The sequence below is a fragment of the Enhydra lutris genome, unplaced genomic scaffold (genome assembly GCF_002288905.1).
Source record: "Enhydra lutris kenyoni isolate GAN:26980312 unplaced genomic scaffold, ASM228890v2 scaffoldscaffold58, whole genome shotgun sequence".
NCBI lineage: Eukaryota > Metazoa > Chordata > Mammalia > Carnivora > Mustelidae > Enhydra > Enhydra lutris.
The window spans coordinates 7,035,999-7,055,015 of NW_019154142.1; the positions used below are offsets into that span (position 1 = coordinate 7,035,999).

General features: G+C 47.5%; 1 protein-coding gene across 1 annotated transcript in view; it reads right to left on the bottom strand.

The window, feature by feature from the left end:
• The window catches only part of LOC111158279 (forkhead box O3), a 119,392-nt gene extending 104,115 nt beyond the window's left edge, over positions 1 to 15,277 (bottom strand). The window contains exons 1-2 of the mRNA XM_022520209.1: positions 15,195 to 15,277; positions 13,360 to 14,109 (exon numbers count right to left, since the gene is read on the bottom strand). Of these exons, the coding sequence (XP_022375917.1) occupies positions 13,360 to 13,977 (618 nt within the window). The 5' untranslated portion in view covers positions 13,978 to 14,109; positions 15,195 to 15,277. The remainder of the gene's footprint in view (positions 1 to 13,359; positions 14,110 to 15,194) is intronic.
• Between the last annotated feature and the right edge of the window lie 3,740 nt (positions 15,278 to 19,017).

The window sequence follows — 19,017 nt, forward strand, 5'->3', positions numbered from 1 at the left end:
TTAAAAAAAAAAAAAGGATGCAAATGGGGTGCACCTGGGTGCCTCAGTCATTTAAGTGGTTGCCTTCCACTGGGATCATGATCCCAAAGTCCTGGGATTGAGCCCCACATGGAGCTCCCTGCTGAGCAGGGAGTCTGTTTCTTCCTCTGCCTCACCCCCTGCTCTGTCTTTCCTACTCTCTCAAATAAATAAATAAAATCTTTAAAAAATAGATGCAAACGTATGAAGGGTGAGATTAAAACAAATCCTTGATATGGAAATAAATGCTGGCAGAAGTCCCAGGACAGCTATCCTACGAGGTAAAAACTCTAGAAGATCTACACTAACATGGAGTTTTAAATTAGGTTAAAAAGTTTTTAAACAATTTATGAGAAGAACAACTTCTAATAGAGAGGTCTAGAGAAAGAGATTTACTTTATAAAACCATTACAGTATTACAAAAAATTAAAATGTATCAAGTTTTTAAAAATATTAAAATTAAAACTTAAGAAAAGAAGAATTGAGCAGGACGCGTTAAACATCACTCAGCTGAGCTTAATATGAAATATGGAGCTGAGGCAATTATCTAGATAATTTATGATGAAAGAAATATCATCTTAAAAATCAGTTATTAGGACATTTCAGCCTAAAAGCAGTTTGAGATTTGACTTATGTGAATTGATGACTCAACTATCCACTTGATCTTTCTGAAGCCGTACCAGTTTCAAGACATTTAACAAGTTCTACTGGATATAATTTTATGCCCACCATAAACTTCAGTTTTCTACCCAGAATTGTATCTTTAAAAGTCCACTGTGGCCACTGCCACCTTCTACTGCAACCGCCTCCCGGCCCATCACCCTCCCCAGCACCCTGGCTATACTCAGTTATCAGGCAGAACCATTTGACCTGCTCCACATTTATCATAGTGTCTCAGTCTATCTTCTGGACACTATCCAGACACAACTCACCTATCTTTACTGTGAAATGAGAGTTCCAAAGTTTTTTCCAACACACACAGGATTAGTATTCTGCTAGCCATGTTTTATCTTAGGGCACAGAGCACTACACTCCCCTAGCCAATTAAAACCATCATTTTAGGTCCTACCCATACATATCTTTACCTTAAAGATAAAAGCAGTAAACTTTTCAGGAGAGATAAACACTTTAACCCAGACAGCACCATGCACCATGCAATATTTTCTGTCTCTGTCTTGGCAAGCTACCTACCTTTAAAGCCGACAGTAACCACATTGCAAAGAGTCAACCACCACACAAAATATTTTAATACTTCAGTCACGAGACCTTACTCAGCAGGCAAACTTCTGCCAGGAACTTCTTACAAGTTGTTTTCCCCCTGAAATCTGCTTTTCTTGGTGGTCTTGTCTCCATTCATCTACCTACCTGAAGCCTACAGTATAACAGAGGCACAGATGCCCTGTTCTCCCAAAGCAGAAATTGGTCAGAGATAAGAGCCCAACCCAAAGGATGTCTCCATACTATGCAGCACTCTATTAGTACTAAATGTAACAACACTTTGCATCTGACCCAGAGTAAACCATGACCAAGCAAGGAAGTGACTATCAGAAATGAGAATCACCAAACCAGGTTTTTGACAGAATTCTCATGCCATTTCTTCTACTCTCCCACTAAAAGCCAGTCACAGACCCAATTCTTAAGTTATTAGCTAATAAAATCAAGGAAAGGAGCCGAAATCATGGGTCTAAGTCCACTCTCCTAGCAGCACACAGAGAGGGTTACCTCAGTCGGCCACATCTCGGCAGACAAGCATTCGAGACGGCACTATTCCAGAGGATTACTATGAGGATTTAGTGGTAATACATGCAAAGATGTGGCACACGGCAACTTTTAAAATGACAACTGTTTTCTAGAAGTACAAACCTGCAGTTATATTAAGTCATGGGGACGGAGAATACAGCATGGTGACTAGAGTCAATAATGCTGGACTGCAGGTGCGAAAGTTGCCAGGAGAGTAAATCTTAAAAATTCTCATCACAAGAAAAAAATTTCTGTAATTATGTGTGGTAATGGAGGTTAACTAGACTTTTTGTGGTGATCATTCTGCAATATTATACAAGTAGTGAATCATTATGTTATACACCCGAAATTAGTGTTACATGTCAAATTTACCTAAATTTAAAAAAACACACACAACCCTTCCAGCCAAATGAATCACAGCTATTTAATTTCATTGTTGTACATCCCCCACCCAACCCAAAGTCCCACCCACACTCTAGGAGGCAGTAGAGCATAGCAGAAAAGGCAAAAGCTCCAGAGTCAAAGAAAAGTCTGATCCCAAATAATTCCTTGAACCATTTCTTGGTCTTTAAATCAGGACTTACACTGAAAAGCCTACCATGCAAGAACAATATCAGACCCAACTGAGCATTTGATGCCCATTGCTCAATGAATCATAGCTACTATTGTTATAATTACTTATGCCTGGGCCTGAAAACGTGGTTGTGTAGACTCCTTTTTATTGTAAAAATCATCCTGGCTCCCCTTCCCAAAAATATCATTTTGAATATAAGATGAACCAGCACAATTTTGATTCCTAAATACTTCAGAACAATTCAACCCAAACACCTACCAGGTACCTAGAAAGTATCTGCTGCTACTTCATTTTTTTTTTTTAGATTGTTTTTCTTTTTGCAGGTATGTCTATGAACTAAGTTGTGTCAATTACACCAAATTATGTAAGACAGGTATCAAGATCATTTTTTTTCCCATTATGGACATCAAATTACTTGATTCAATGTCTTTGATGTATTTCTTCAACATCATTTGCTCTGTTTGATATACATCAAGCAACCAAATATATGGCTCCATTCTGGTACTATCTACATTGTTCATCTATTCTTATGTCAGTAGTCTATGAGGACAACCACTCTGTGTTCCATGCTTCATCAGGACAGCTGGGTTTTTTGGACATAAATGTACACAGAGGAGACATAAGCCTGAAGCCTCAGGTGTGAGAGACTGAAAGTCCCTGAACCAAGCCTAGGAGGAGCAGAAGGGACTCCAGAGAGATTCTGGATAGCCTTACTACCATCACCAATGACAATGAACCTTATCCCCTCAGGTCATGGCAGGAAAGAAAGGATTCTTCTTCAACACTACCCTTCTGCTGAGGACAGTAGGCTCCTCTTTTCCTTCAAAGACTGGCTGTTCTAGACCAAAACTCTCAGCCAGAACTCATGGGCTTACTATAAACCTCAAGCCCACACTCCACAAGTACAGCCATTCCACCAGCTTTAAGAAATAGGCCAAGAAATAAATCCAGTAAGGGGGAGTGGTATAATGAGGGGGGAGCCCAGGACACATTAGAAATGGGAGAGAAGAAGGGGCCCCTGGGTGGCTCAATGGGCTAAGACCTCTGCCTTCGGCTCAGGTCATGATCCCAGGGTCCTGAGATCAAGCCCCACATCTGGCTCTCTGCTCAGTGGGGAGCCTGCTTCCCCCCCCCCCCCCCCCCGCCTCTCTGCCTACTTGTGATCTGTGTCAAATAAATAAACAAAATCTTGGGGGAAAAAAAAAAAGAAAGAAAGAAAAGAAATGGGATAGAAGAGAGTAGAACAAGTTCTAGTAATTCTGAGAAATCAGGTGAATTCATGCCTCCCTTCTGTCCTGCACAGCCAAATGAAGTAGAATTTTAAATGACCTGTGAATGATTAACATTTTAATCTAAATAAAAGATTCGAGGGGGGGGGCTCGCAGAATGGGTAAAAGTTGTCAAAAGGTACAAACTTCCAGTTGTCAAATAAGAGACTAGATCTTAAAAGTTCTAATTACAAGAAAAAAGAAATTTGTAATTTTGTGTGCTGATGGACCTTAAGTAGGCTTACTGTGCTGTATATTGTGACATACACAAAAATTGAAACAGCATGTTGTATACCTAAAACCAATGTTATATGTTAATTATACCTCAATAATAAAATAAGTAAAACTCTATATTCTTATCCTCTGTCTGCAAACCTGCCTGTCCCTCTCTTCCATCTCTATGCTTTTGTGTCTGTTTCCTAAGGCTACCATAACAAATTCAGGGTCTTCAAATAACAAAAATTTATTCTAGCTAGAGGCTAGAAGTCCAAAATCAAATTGTCAGCAGGGCCATGCTCCCTCTAAAGGCTGGGAGAGCATGGCTAAAAGCTAAAAGAGGCTAAAAGAGGCTAAAAGCCTCTTCTTAGCTTCAGGTGGCTCCCAGCAATGGCCAGTACTCTTGGCTAGTAACCGCATCACTCAGTCTCCATGCAGGCTTCTCAGCACCTAGTGCATCTTAGTTGTCCTCTCCTCTCCTTATAAGGACACTAGTCATTGGGTTTGGAGCCGACCCTAATCCAGTACAACTTAATTTTAACTCATTACCCCTTAAAAGACCCTATTTTTCAAATAAGGTCACATTTTGAGGTTCCAAATGGACATGAATTTGGGAGGACACTATTCAACCCACTACAACTCCCAAATTAAAATAAACCATGACAGTGGGGCACCTGGGTGGCCAAGTTACGTAAGCTTCCGACCCTTGGTTTGGGCTTAGGTCATGATCTCCTGGTCGTGAGATGGGACTTCTCAATCACCAGAGTCTGCTTGGGTTTCTCTCTTCCTCTCCCTTTGCCCCTTCCCACCACCACACACAGGCACACACAAGCTCTTTCACCCCTCCCAAATAAACAAATAAATTTTTTAAAATAAATAAATAAAATACATCACCACCACCAAAAAGTGATGGGAGATGACAAATCACAGCATTACAGAAATATCAAAAAAATTTCAAAGTTATAATCACCAGTGGACTACTTCCAATCTTAATTAGCAAAAAATGTACCTTTTGCCTTTCTATCAACAGTGGGAAACTGTGAAGTCTTGGAAAATATCAAAAATCCTATTCAAGGGACACCTGGGTGGCTCAGTTGGTTGGGCATCCAACTCTTGATTTTGGCTCAGGTCATGATCTCATGGGTCTCAGGATGAAGCCCCAAGATGGGCTGCACCCTCAGTGGGGAGTCTGTTTGAAAGATTCTCTCCCTCTAACCCCCAAATTGGCATGTATGTACTCTCTCTCTCTCAAATAAATAAAATCTTCACACACACCCCCCCAAAAAAAGTCCCATTCCAAATAGCACTAAAAAAACAAGAGTCCCCTGGCCCAGACACTTGACATAGAAAAATCTGGTATTAGATATAAACACATATATTATCAGGAATGGAACAGCAAAAAAGATGAAAGACAGGGAAGGATATTTTTCAGTTACAAGTGCTTTCATTTAACTATCTGGGGATGGAAAGTAGAGCATGGGTCGCAGAAGACCAAGGTTTCCTTTTAAAAAAAAAAATTACCTTAGGTTTTTAACAGCCTCCTCCCCAAATTATCCTTTTCTAATGAGGATATAAACCTACATGAAAGCACGATATATCATAGTTCTTTTTATTTTAATCAAGGTATTATTTTAGCTTTCTAGGGGAAAAAAATACTTGAGATGAGCTTTAAGACTTGTGTACTCCCTCTGCTGGCTCTGAATTTAAAGTGAATTATCAATGGCTTCAGGAGCCAAGTTATTAATTTCACTAGACATCTAAAACACAATGAAAGATATGATGCGGATTCTCCCCCAACACACATACGCAAAGGTCTTCAAAGAAATAAAAAATTCCAAACAACTACTAAAAACTGCCATAGGCTGGATTTAGCGTAGGTTTACTCCAAAGGAAAGCTAATGCATTGCATTTGTTTGGAGCAGGAGTCACTTCCTGCATCGGCCTTGCCCCCTACAACTGTGCCACCACTTTTCCTGGCTCTGTGTGCACCTCTCCACGGCAGGACTCGGGTGCATCTGGATACGCAGGCATGATCCCCTAGAAGATAACCTGGCTTCTTCATCATAGGCAATTACTAGAAGGACCACAGCCCATAAGGGAAGTTAGTCCATTTCACGTTATGTTATCTCGTAATGGTAACTGACAAACTGCAAAGAAAAAGTCCCAAGATTAAAATCTAAAAAAGTCTGAGTAGAAAGTGAAAGGCACGCTCCCTGGAAAATCCCAGCCTGAAACATGCACCAGTCATATACACTTGTGTTTTATCGAGGAGTGATACATCACAATATTCTATGGCTGCCTGCTACTGCTTTTTCCAACTGGGGAAATTGTGATACGAAGAAGTGAAGGCTGTCTGGTTAAGGATAAAATGACTAAAGATACTGAATCTGTTGGCGTCATGATGCCATCAGAATTGGGGTCTTCTATCATAATCACAGCCTAAACCACCTATTTAGAAAACTCTTGACTCAGAAGAGCTACACACTGGCCCAGAAGAGATCCACTCAGAGAGTGCTTGCTGTCTCTTCCTCCTTCATACGTGACTTTCATTTTCCAATCCGCAGATAAAAAACTCCAAGTACCTCTGGGACTTCTGCCTCCAAAGCAGAACATCGTCGGCAACTGAGTTTTACACAGCAGCTCTGCTCCTGTAAGAAGTGGTAAGTGAATTTCAGGCTGAACAATCCTATGGTGACCCTTTCCAAACAGTGCATATTGACGTGGCATCAGTGGGGTACACACAGGAAACAGACTTGATTTCAACTTTCTCTGAATGAAGTCATTCCTAGATCAAGGTTCTCCTCAGTTTCTGTGATGGGTAGTGACTGGCACTAATGAAGTTTTCAGGGACTCCGAACACGAGGAAACAAGACAATGCAAGAAATGCCTTGGATGGCAGAGCATCCTTTTATGATTATACTATATCCTATCAACATTAATGCGAGGAGGTCCAAGACTTCATAGCTACAAGTATCCAAAACACTCTACACATGATGTCACCTCACTCCCGAGTCACATCATCTCCTTTCAGTCTCAGAGTCCCAGAACAAGGCTATCTTTATGGGCCGAGGACATAATGATTCAAAGAACAGCTCCGAGTATCAGAAATGTTTTTGTCTGGTAGACATATTCCATGCTTTGGAGGCTCTTACACTGTCCTTGGGAATATGCAGGAGTCACAGAAAATGACAAAAGAAATAGGTGGGAGTCCGGGTTTGGCATGGTCGGGTGGGGTGGGCTTAAGACAGACGGCTTTTTCAGCAAGGTTAGCTGGGAACACTGATGGAGAACGCTAAAAAAGCAACACAGCTACTCCTGCATGAGCCAGCCTAAAGGACAGAGGAGGGGAAGCAGAAGCGAGCAAATGAAGTAAGAGTTTGCAGAAATGGAGGCACTGACAAGAACAGCTGTGAAACCACAATGGTTAACAGCAGACAGGCCAGAACTCTGCTGCCCAGGGCTCACGCGGACACACTCTTCGCTGCATCGCTGCCAGCTGCAGGTTCCTGAGCCAGTCGCTCACATGCTCTTGTCCTGCTTCCTCACCTGTAAAATGAAGCAGTTAGATGGATCTCCTAAACCTCTTTCAGTTCTAAATTTGAGGCAAGAAGCAATGTGGATGAGTCAGCTGCATCGAGGCTCCACCTCCACTCCAGAGGGAGGCCAGTCCTACACCAGGCCCCACAAGACAGAACTGGAGACCCCAACTCAGGCTAGGGCCACAGGTGTGCTCTAATCCACATGGCCCTGGGAAAGCCCCAGCTTCTCCCAAACAGACCTAAACTACAGGAGCCATGCTCTAGCGGCCCTGCATCTCCAAAGCAAGCTGAAGACGACCTGCAGAGAATTCAAAACCAGCTCCAAGCCAGAGTTCAACACCAACTTTGCCTTTTGCCAGTAACTCCTCTGCAGAGAGCTGAAGCATCGAGGAAAGCAGAAGTACAGACACGAAAAAAAGGCAAAGACAATAAACAACAATGACAAGTTCACAGAACACAGATTTGCATGTTTATTTTCTGTCTTCCTCCAACAGAACCTGAATCCTGTGAACTGAACGTCATCTGCCTCGTGCTACTACTATATCCCTGAGACCCAGCAGAATGCCCTGTGAGCGGAATGCCTTTGGTAAGTATTTGTAGAATGAATAAAAGGGCATGTGATGAAAACAGGTAAAAAGGTTTTGTCTAACTTGTAGTCACTTACTGTATACTAGCTACAATGTCTGCTGATACTAATCCACATACACCTACAGAAATCTAGAGATAAAATCCACCGATGTGTATCATTCTGAGCTCCCTCTACAGCAGCAAGAAGGCAAAGTGGCTCTTCGGGACTTGTGATACAGGAAAAGGTCAGGAGCAAAATGAGAAGTCAAAAATCGGATCGAGTCTGTTCCCCCCCAGGCAAGATGGGTAAGATATGAAAATAAAATAAATTCCATATTCTCTCTAGCTCTGGGAATCTAATCTTGATAGGCAGTGGGTAAGTAGGGTGCCCTGCCAGAATGTATGCCTGAAACAGTCTTACCTTTGCATTTTTATGAAGATCTTTGGATGCACGGTGTTTGCTAAGCTTTTTCCAGACCAAATAAATGACTTTTTGGTAGGACAAGGACTCTTCATTAATTTTCCAAATAAAAATATCTTGCAGGTTTTAAGTAAGAATCATGCATATAAAAAAGTTTAACTACAAGATGTTCTTCTATGGTGTCATTCTCTTAAAATAGAACCCTCCTAAAATCTCCTAAAAATAAGTCTGCATAGTTTCATTTCATTTTCTAAGGAGATAAACATATCAAAACAAACACTTAGCTTCTTTCTTAAAGAGTCTCTCTGCTACATAGGGCTCACAGATCAAAGTTAAAAAGGGCCAATTTCTTCACTTCATAGGTCGATGACACAGCTTTGAAAAAGAGGAAAAACAGTCCCCCTAGTGTACTGCTGCTGTACGAAGAGGAAGTCTATTCGTTGAGAATCACTGACGAAGACAGTACTGCCAAAGGAAATTACAAAACAGCATTTTGGCAACATAGGCCAAGCAGAAGACAGATTCCTTACACACGACCATAACGGGCCCTTGGGTGAGTTACTCTAAGAGGTGACCGAGGCCAAAATTACAAGCCAACATGGAATTACCACAATTTTGTCATTTTGAAATTTTAAAGACATATTTTTTAAAATCAGAGTTGGAGTTAAAATCACATTTTCTTAATCCAGTATTGTCGGGAAGGAACTGGATGCATTAATCTAAAGACCAGTGAACATCAGCAGGCATTATGTGGCAGGGGGCCCTCATCTCTTTACCCTGGGGAGAAGCTGTAAGAGCACACATTCTCACAGGAAAGAAGACATCGTCTCTTGCCGAATTACCCTCCACAGGAGCAGCGGCAGAAGTCGTCACACACACGAGAACCTACATTTGTGAAATTGTGAGAAACAGCACAGAAACTCAGGGCTGCCTCATGTAATCGTGTCCTAATCCCCCGGGAAATGTGGGGGTGTGAGGAGATGGAGAGAGATAAATAAGCCTTAACAGGTAAACCCTGGAATCCTAGAGGTCTGCCCCACAATGGGAGGAACCGAGAGAACAGAGCAGTTTAATTAGGGGTGGTGCAGCGCAAATAAGCTTAATCTGAATTTAAGGAAATGTAACCTTTTCCCCTCTTAACCACATCTGACTATTCATTTCTACTTTAATGCCTGAGGTAAGGGAATCTGTGAGATAGCCATCACCTCTCTCTCTGGCACAATATGTATCTGACAAACCTAGAACCCGAACCAAGAACTTCCTCCTCTTGTTAAAACGCTATCTTTTCTGCCCCCTTTATCACTTCGTAGTTCCTAAGTACGGGTACTGACAGACGGCATGGCTATACAAATGTGATAAACTCGATCAGGCTCCATCGATATTCCTCTTTCTGATGCTAAACTAATAACCAAAACGTTTTTAGACTGAGAGGCAAATACGCTTTGCAGGAAAGCATCTTCCACTTATGTAAGACTATCTGTTACTTAGTAAAAAAAAAAAAAAAAAAAAAAAAAACCCTTTAAAAAACTGGTCAATTTAAAGAGGAAAACAGGGTGATAAAGAATAAAAATCTCCAGAACTACAGCTAAATACCTAACTAGCTGTGTGATCTTAGAAAAGTCCTTAACTTAAAGAACCAGATTCTTCACCTATAAAATAAGGGAGTTGAACTATCTCAGCAAACCTCATCCTGGCTCAATGTCGGAATCACCTGAGAAACTTAAAAAACAAAAATAAAAAAGAAACACCAATGCTAAGCCCCAGACCCACCCAATTAAAACCAATTTTCTACATATGGATAGTTTTTAAAAAGCTCCCAGGTGATCCAAATACGCAACCAGGGCTTCAAACCACTAGTCCTTATTCTGATCTCCAAGGCCTCTTTTCTAATTCTTTTATCCTCTAATCTTAGGGTGATAATTCTGGTGACAGGATCTCATAATGTAATAGCCCAAAAAGCCACAAAAGAAGTTAGGCCCAAACCCTGCATACTGTACCATTGTGCACACAGGACCAGGAGAGGTAAACCTGAATTCTAGACATTTTTAGAAGTTAAAAACCCTAATGCATAACTCAGAATGAAAGTAGTGTGGTTTAAATGCACAAGCATGCTCTCAAAATGACTAATCATGATAGGAATCGACTCCTGAAACTTGGACGCATGGAAATGGGTCACAATTAGCTCCTGACCTCTCCCTTTTCCCTCTTCTTCCACCCCCACTAAACCACAAGCACAAAAAAGGCTGGCTATTAGTCATAATCGGAATATGAAACCAGCCCCAGTTTCAAAGGGCTTTCTTCATCATCAAAGATTTGGAAGTTCCTGCATGGGTGCATCTTTTGATGAAGGTCATCTTACAAAAACTCTTTAACTAAATTATATCCCCACAGTCTTCAAGGATTAGGTGCCATATGATACTGAGAAATAGAACTGATGTAAAATCTTAAAGTAAAAATAATTCTACTTACATAAAATAAAAAAATATTTTACTTTATGTCCTGTATTAAGCATACTAAGGCTTAAGTTTCAACTTACAATATTTCCTAAGTTTTAAAGGGAGATGAAATGGAAACTAATTTAACACTCTGTGTTGACTATACTTCAATGAAAAAAAAGAGAGAGAGAGAGAGAAATGAGATAGCAGAGAAGGAAAAAGAAACCATGAGACCCCCCCAAAAAAAGGTTAAGGACATAAAACCACAAAATTTAGGACTAGGCCCAAAATCTCTATTGCAAGTCCCACTAGCTACATGAAAATACAATTAACCAAATCACAATTCATGGCTACATTTGGTAATACTACTTTCCCACCTAGATTAAAAAAAAAAAAAATCAAATGCTATTAAGCGGTTACTCTCTTTACAATAACAAGAGATGTTATTTGTGGGATTAAACTACTTGTGTAAACTTAAAAATCAAAGGAAAAGTGAAAACCCTTCCAACATTAAAAAAGTTAGTTAGCTAACTAACTTTTAACTAGCAGATTCTCTGCATCAAACTCAAAATACACAGGACTAATTTCAAGTTGAGAAATATGAAAAATATTCCAAACGCCTATATCCATTTTCTTAGACCCTGAAACTCACCCCTTCCTGACACTGTACCCTGGTATTAACAATTTGCTATTCACTTGGAAACTCAGTTTTAAAAGATATCACAGTAGCACTGCTTTGAAAAGGAATTCATGCTCAAGCTTTCTGTAAATGGCCCTCATATCACACAACTGGCATTCCTTTGCAAAGCTATAAAATTAAATCAAATGTAAGATTCATAATGTCAGCAGTCATTTAAGAAGACAGATATGTGGAATAACTTCAAAGCACACGTTTTGCTTTTAATGTATCTCAACAAGTCCTCTCCAATAGGAGCCATTAGAAATTTGAAAAAAAAAAACAAAAACAAAAAAACCAACAACAAAGCAGATACTTTGTTTGTAAGGTTTTTCATTTTTTTTTTTTTAAGCAAATTAAAACTCTGAGGATTTGGGGGGGAGGTGGAATGGATGAGCCTGGTGATAGGTGTTAAGGAGGGCACCTATTGCATTGAAACACTGGGTGTTACACACAAACAATGAATCGTGGAACACCACATCAAAAACTAATGATGTACTGTATGGTGACTAACATAATAAAAAAAACTAAATTAAATAAAGCAAATTAAAACTCAACACACTAAATTCTCTAGTTTTTTTCACATATAGGTTCCTGTGTTCCAGTTCTCCACAAAAATTAAACTGTTCTTTCTGTATACACCTACTGGAACCCAGGAAGATGCAGGGCTCCCCCAAAAACCCTGAAAGAAAGGACTGAAGGAGGAAGGAACTACCTCATTAATTAAAAAAAAAAAAAAAGATAACTCGCAAATAGAAGCAACTGATAAGCCATATGTGTCTCCAACTGTACGGGACTCCTCTGCCTGGTACAGACACGTTCATGTCTTGGGGAAAGAGGCTAGGAGGATGAGGTGCAGGAAGAGCAAAGCAGCTGGGTATCAGCAGCCGAGCAGGGGCACAGGAGTTAATCTGTTTGGATGCCCAACTGCAGGAAGTCATTACATCATAGGCCTTTCCACACCTCTCTCCCTACCACGTGTCCAGTGCCCCAAGAGGCTGAAAAGGAACAGTAGGGAGCCTCTCTTCTGGTTCACTGGTAGGTAGAAGCCATTACGGCCCAGCCCTGACACCACACCTCTCTGCCAAGGGCCGAGGTGAAGCTCCAGGCCTCAGTCCTCCAGACCTGGATCCGGCCTCAAACCACGCCAGAGTCCAAGACTCAAAGAGAGCAGCAGGTGTGGCTGGTCCGCCCGGAGGCCGCAGGGCTGGCCCGCTCCAGGGCTCTGAACATCTCAAGTTCGGGGGCAGGCTTCCTGGAGAAACATCTCTAAGGAATAAAGGTGTCAACACAGGCAAGGAAAGACATTCAGCCAGGAAAAGGTTTACTAGCACTGCTTTTTCTAATGGGATCGGTGTGCCTGTGGGAACTAACACCCACAAGCCAGAAACTTCGACGCAAGGGTTTTCATCCAGCTAGTGACAACGACCATGCTCTGTAACCGACTGGAAACCACAAATCCAACCCCTCCTGCGGGCACCAAGTCCCAAGCACTCCCCCACATCCTCTCACTGCACCCGCAGAGCCCTTCCCGCATCCCCATTACGGCTGATTTCTACTTCGAAGTTGGCGGAAGACCTACCTCGTCTGTGTCGTCCCAGGAATCCAACAAATGCACTCCCGTCCGCCAGTCCTTCCCTCGCCGGTATCCCTCGCCCCCTCTCCTCACCTGCCCATGCCCGAGGCTTCCTTGGAAGCCTCCTTTCCCCGCCCTACCCTCCGTGGCCGACCCCAGGTTCCCCTCCTCTGGGGGTCACAGAGATCCCCCGAAACCTCACAGCGTAGGCTCTCGGTGCCAACCCATCTCCCCAGCGCCTGCAGGCGCGCTCCGACGAATCGAAGGCGCGTCTCGCACTGCGCAGGAGGCCCGGCAGGTCCGGCCGCCTGCCCAAGGTGGGTACGCACCTTCCACCCCGCAGAGCTGTTGCTGTCACCCTTATCCTTGAAGTAGGGCACGCAGCGCACCATCCACTCGTAGATCTGGGACAGAGTGAGCCGCTTGTCCGGCGAGCTCTCGATGGCGCGAGTGATCAGGTCGGCGTAGGACAGGTTCCCCCAGGCGTTCCGCCGCGACGAGCATTTCCTCGGCTGCCCCGAGCCCCCAGCCGCCCCCGGCTGCGGCGGCGGCAGTGGCTGCTGAGGATGCAGCGGCGTCTGCGTCCCCCCGCTCAGCGCGCCTGCCGCGGGGGCTGGCCCGGAGCCGGGGTCCTGCCCTCCGGGAGCCAGCAACCGGGCCGACTCTTCAAGGAGCAGCCCGGAGCCTAGCGCGCCGCTCCCGCCGCTGCCGATCGCCATGGCCGAACCGGCCCTACCGCTGCCGTCCTCGTCGTCTTCATCGTCCTCCTCTTCGGGGATCATGGAATCGGCGGCCGTCTCACCCGAGGGTTTGGCCGGGCTCCCCTGGAGCTCTGGCCTCTGCAGGGGCCACGTACAGGAGCGCGGCCGGCTCTGGGGCTCGAACTCCGGGTCCAGCTCCACTTCGAGCGGAGACAGCGGGGCCGGGGAGGCCGGTGCCTCTGCCATCTTCGCCGCCCGCCCGCCCGCGGCTCGGGCTCTCGCGCTCTCCTCTCGCGCCGGGGCGGGGTGCGGCGGGGGAGGGACGGGGGCGCCGCGAAGGCTCGGGCTCCCAGGAGTCGCTGCCGCTACTGCCGCCGCCTGGGGAAGCACGAGAGAAGAGAGAAGGAGAGTTGGTTATCCCGGGCTGGAGCCCAGTCCTCCGCGACTCCGCGCCCGCCACCGCCGCTTCTCCGCCGCACGGCGCCCGCCTCCCAGAAACAGGCAGACCTGGAGACGTGCGTCCCGCGAACCTGGCGCCGCAGACACCGCCCCCTGGCCAGGCCGCGGGGGAGCCGGGAGCAAATCGACGGGCTCGCACGGGGCAGCTCCCTCCCCCCGCCACCGGGGCCGCCCGAACTGCAGGTCCCTCCTGGGCTAGGTGGCTGGGCGGGGAAGAAGGGGGAGGGGCGGGGGCGGGGGGAGGGGCGCGAGCCGCGCCTTTAAAGCGCGCAGCGGCCAGCGCTGGCGCAGCCGAGCCGCGGTCGGAGCCCAGGCGGGCGTGCGTTTGTTTATGTTTCGCTCCGGCCCGCTCAAGTGCCTCCCGCGGCGCCGCAGCCAAAGTCTGTGGCGTCTTCCGCTCTTCTCCTGGTCCCCGGCCCTGCCGCCTCCGCGCCCCCTTGTATCCCCTTCTCCCCGCCGAGGGGCCCGAGTCCGGGGACAGCGCGGGCAGCCCCCTTCTCCCCTCTTCGCTCGCGGGCCAGGAGGACGAACGTAGGTCCGAGCGCGGACTGGCTCCTGTCACTTCCAGAAAAAAGACAAGACGGGAAGCAGGGGGGCACAGCGCGGCGGGTGTTTGCAAAGGGCCGAGCCAAGCAGGAACCACCACTTTGGGGGTCTGTGTGGTTTATTTGCCCGCAGGCGCTGTACCCTCCACCCCCTTCCCAGGAAAGGACGGGGGGAGGGGGCAAGTCGGAACATAAATCTTCCAACAGGTCAGGAAGCGCCAAGTCTCCCGGGCTACCAGAAAACCCGGACCAGCACGTTCATCACCTCCTTGCTCCCGCTGCTGCCATCTTGACAGTTTTCCCCCCTTCACTCAAGTCCTTTAAAAATACTAACGGGAGGGAAGGGGGGCGCGCACACCGAGTCACGGGGAGGGAAAAGGGAAGCGCCTGGCCCAGCTCGGAAGCAGATCCGGAGTCACCGGGAAGGCGACCGCCCCGCTGCACAGCTCCGGCGCCTACCTCAGTTCCTTCCCTTCAGGGACGAGGGGGGAGGACGCACAATTCTGCGCGGACCCGGGGCACGGCGAGGAGGGGGCGCGCAACCTCGGCGAAGGAGAGGCGCTCCGGCCGCCACCGCAGCCCGCCTGAGGAAACGCCTGTCAGCCTGCGCACCGCCGCCTTCCACATTCCTCCTCCTCCTTTCCACGAGCAGGGCGGCCGCGGCAGCAGCACAAAGTTATAGACACACGCAGGGTGCCTCAACCTAGACTGACGGCGGGCGGGCGGGCGGGTCCCCGCCCAGGGGGAGGGCTGGGCGGCAGGCCCGGGTGTGCTGTGTGCGTGCGTGTGTGTGCGTGTGTGTGTGTGTATGTGTGTGTATGTGGGCTCGCGCGCGCGCGCGCGCCGCCGGGCTCCGCGGGACTGCGGGCGTGGGTGTCAGGGAGCGCGCGGCGGGCCGGGACCGGGCGGGCTCCCGCAGCCGTCCCCGCCAGGCTCCCCCTCCCTCCCGAGGGCCTCGACGACAACAAAGCGCGGCGCTGGCCTAAGAGAAAAGGGAGGGGGAGATTAGAGACCCAAACGCTCCACGAGCGCAGTCGCGTGGCCTCTCAGACTCCGGGCAGGGCGCCTGGTACCGGGGGGGTCCCCGGCGGGCGCGTCCGTCCCCGGGGCTCTGGGCCCGCCCTGGTGTCCGATTCTAACCGGAAACCGGACACCAGGTAACACGCGAGATAAGATGCTGACCGCAGATCGCAGGGATTACCACAGCGTGGAAATACAAGCGAAAATGTTGGTGCCTTACAGGACTTCGATAAACTGATGCCTTCAGATTTGATCGGGCACCGAGAGGTCTGCAGCCGAGTCTCTCAACCTAGGACGCCCGACGCAGTGGTTCACTCTCCAGGGATTTCACGGCAGAGAAGGGGAGAAGTGTAACTAACTCAGGAGAAATGCAAATTATTTCCCATTCATAATTGTTCAAAATCTGCTCTTGCGTTTAGGAATGGGGAATAATTTGATTCTAACTCGTAAATGACTCCAGAACGGCTACTTGTGCATTTTTGAGTTTTTAAAAAAGATAACTTCTTTAGGTTTAGACAAACATCTTACGAGTCCTTATCCTGTCAGTGTCTAAATTGTTCATTTGTGCGCTAAGAATGCACTACCTGCGACACGCACACCAAAACTCGATCCACTTTGGTTCATAAATATCTTTTCCCCCCTTTTTTCTTAAATCCTTCTAAGTCACTGGTGATATCTCAGAATCTAAAGCTCGCTCCTCAACAACCCAATACACAAAAAGGTCCAACCCAGGGTACTCGGGAGTCCGCCCACCCACAGGACTCCAGGCTCCGGGCTTTGCGCAGGGCCCGTCACTCAAGTGACGTGAAGCCCCGCCCCTGCACCAAGCTAGTTCGACGCGTACAAACAGATGATGTCATTGTATCCACACGCGCGTGACCGGGGTGCTCTGCGCCGCGTCCCCATTCGCTGCGCCGCCTACTCGTCAAACCACGCCGCGCGCTGACTGGCCACGGCCACCAGTCTCCAGGCCCCAGACACCCCTCTCCGCCCCCCGCCCCCGCCCCCCAGCAAATAATAAACAATCGAGTAAAATTCTAGGGAAGAAAGGAGGGGAGGGAGGAGAGGAGAAAGAGACTCAAGCGACCCAGAAGCCAATCCTCCGCGCTGAGGGAGAGTCCAAAGGAGGAGGACTTGAGAAGACAGGGGAGGGGAGAAGGGGAGCCGACCTGGGGCGATGGGTCCTGCCGCGCTGTGGCGGTGTCGGGGGAAGAAAGTTGGAGAGCACCCTGCGGGGCGCGCCTGGCAGAGCGGAGGGACGCTAGGGCCCGGGAGCTGCAGGACTCCGGGCTTCGGGGCGGAGCGCGGCCGTCCTAGGGGGAGGAGAGCGAGCGGCGCTCGAGCGGCGCGGGCGGAGCAGGCAGACACGTGCGGGAGGAGGGCGGGCGCGCGCCGTGCTGGCTCGCCCGGGGCGCGCGGCGCGCTAGCCGCGCGCGCTTGTTTACCAGCGCACGTGGGTGTTATTTTTAAATGGAATGTTGTGCTGGCCGCGCGGCTGAGTGGCGGACGCGTGGGCCCGCCCGCGCTGGCTGGGGGACGCGGCAGGCCGGCGCAGAGGCCTCTCCCGGTTCTGCTCACGGGCCAGCCAGGCTGTCCCCACTTCGGGCTTCCGGCGCCGCGGCTGGCTCGGCCTTGGGAACCTAATGGCGAGTTTCGCGCGCTGCCAAAGCCTCTACGGAGATGTCGCGTTTCCGCCGCGGAAAGCTGCCTTTTTAAAGCCAGGTTTCGGCTCCCTCATTCACATTCCGGGAACAAAGCCACCTACTTTCCCTTCGCCCTGGAGGCCAGGCCAGGCCGGGCTCCGCGGCCACAGTTTCCAGAGCCAATTTCACACGCTCACATACTCCCTGGCACACTATAACCGGGCCGCGAGGTAGACTGTTATCATCTTGCGTAGTTTGTGACCTCGCTACCTGGCTCAGAACGTCCCTAGCCCTTTATGCGCCCGTCACTTGGGCATACAGTTCTGCCAAGTACAACGCTTTTGCTACCTCGGCTTGTCTTTGGAAAGGAACTCTGGGAAAGGGGGCTCTGACCGCTTGCTGGGGTTGCTCCTGTGCTTGCTGCTCCTCTCCTCTCATTGTGGGTCTGCCCTTCGGAGGAGCCCTGAGTTTGCATTTGGTTTATAGCATGGCAATGTGGACGTTGATACAGGACGACAACCCTGAACTGCAGGTGTCCATGGTGGGGGGGGAGATCCGGGTTCGAAGTGCACGGGGCAGGAGGGGGTCTAGGGGTGACTTTGGGCATATTATTGGGAGTCGTGTTCAGGTTTGCGGGAGGAGCCCTAAGGCCGCATCACCCAGTGCTTTGCACCTTGATAAGGCATAAAATCCAGAGAACTTTCTGTTCTTAGTGTTTATAACCCACTGTAAAAGAAATGCACGCTTTTCCCTCTCTGAATGTAAGCAATCTTTTGTCGGTAAAATACATGCAGATTTAGAAAGAATGTGTTTACACTGGCTGGGCTCTCAGCCATTAGATTTTTACTATAAACCTGTTGAGTGTCCATTTACAGAATGCATATCCCAAGGGCATTCAAAAAAATGGAAGTGTTAAAGATTCCGTAGGTTAATTGAGCTCCTTGTGACCCTTTGGTGAGGAATGGGGGTTGGGGACATGATATAGCTATGTCCCTCAAAGAGTTTACAGTCGTGGCTGGATAGACATCAAAAAGTTCAGTATTTCAGGAGTTGAAAAGCAGTACAAGACAAAAACACAAGAGATCCTGCGTAGTGTTGGGTAAATTTCAAATGGTTTGGAGGATCTTAACTTCAAATGGAAGAACAACTACAACAACAAAAACTTCAAATGGCAATGACTATAAGCATTCAGCTTGGTAAATGTGCATCATACCCAGAAAGTTTATACCCTTGTAATTTGGCCCTGTGGGCAAACCTTTGAAAACTGAGGTTGAACCTCAGTAATTGATTTATTTTAGCCTGAAGTTGCTTTGACCTTTGCTTTCCCCTCCAAGGCCTCCACGGTCCTTCATTTCTTCCATCCACCATTTTTTTTTCTAAACTTTTTAGTACACACAATGCCCAACTTAAGATTGTTCAATTTAGGATTTTAGGATTTTTCGACATTACAGTGGTGCAGAACTGATTCACATTCAGTAGATACCCTACTTCAAATTTTGAATGTGAATCCATGCTTCCCTACCCTGCGCCCCCACCACAGCTCCTAGTCAGCCACCTGATCCCAGGTGTTAACAACCAATGGACTTATAACCATTCTGTACCCATACAATCATTCTGTG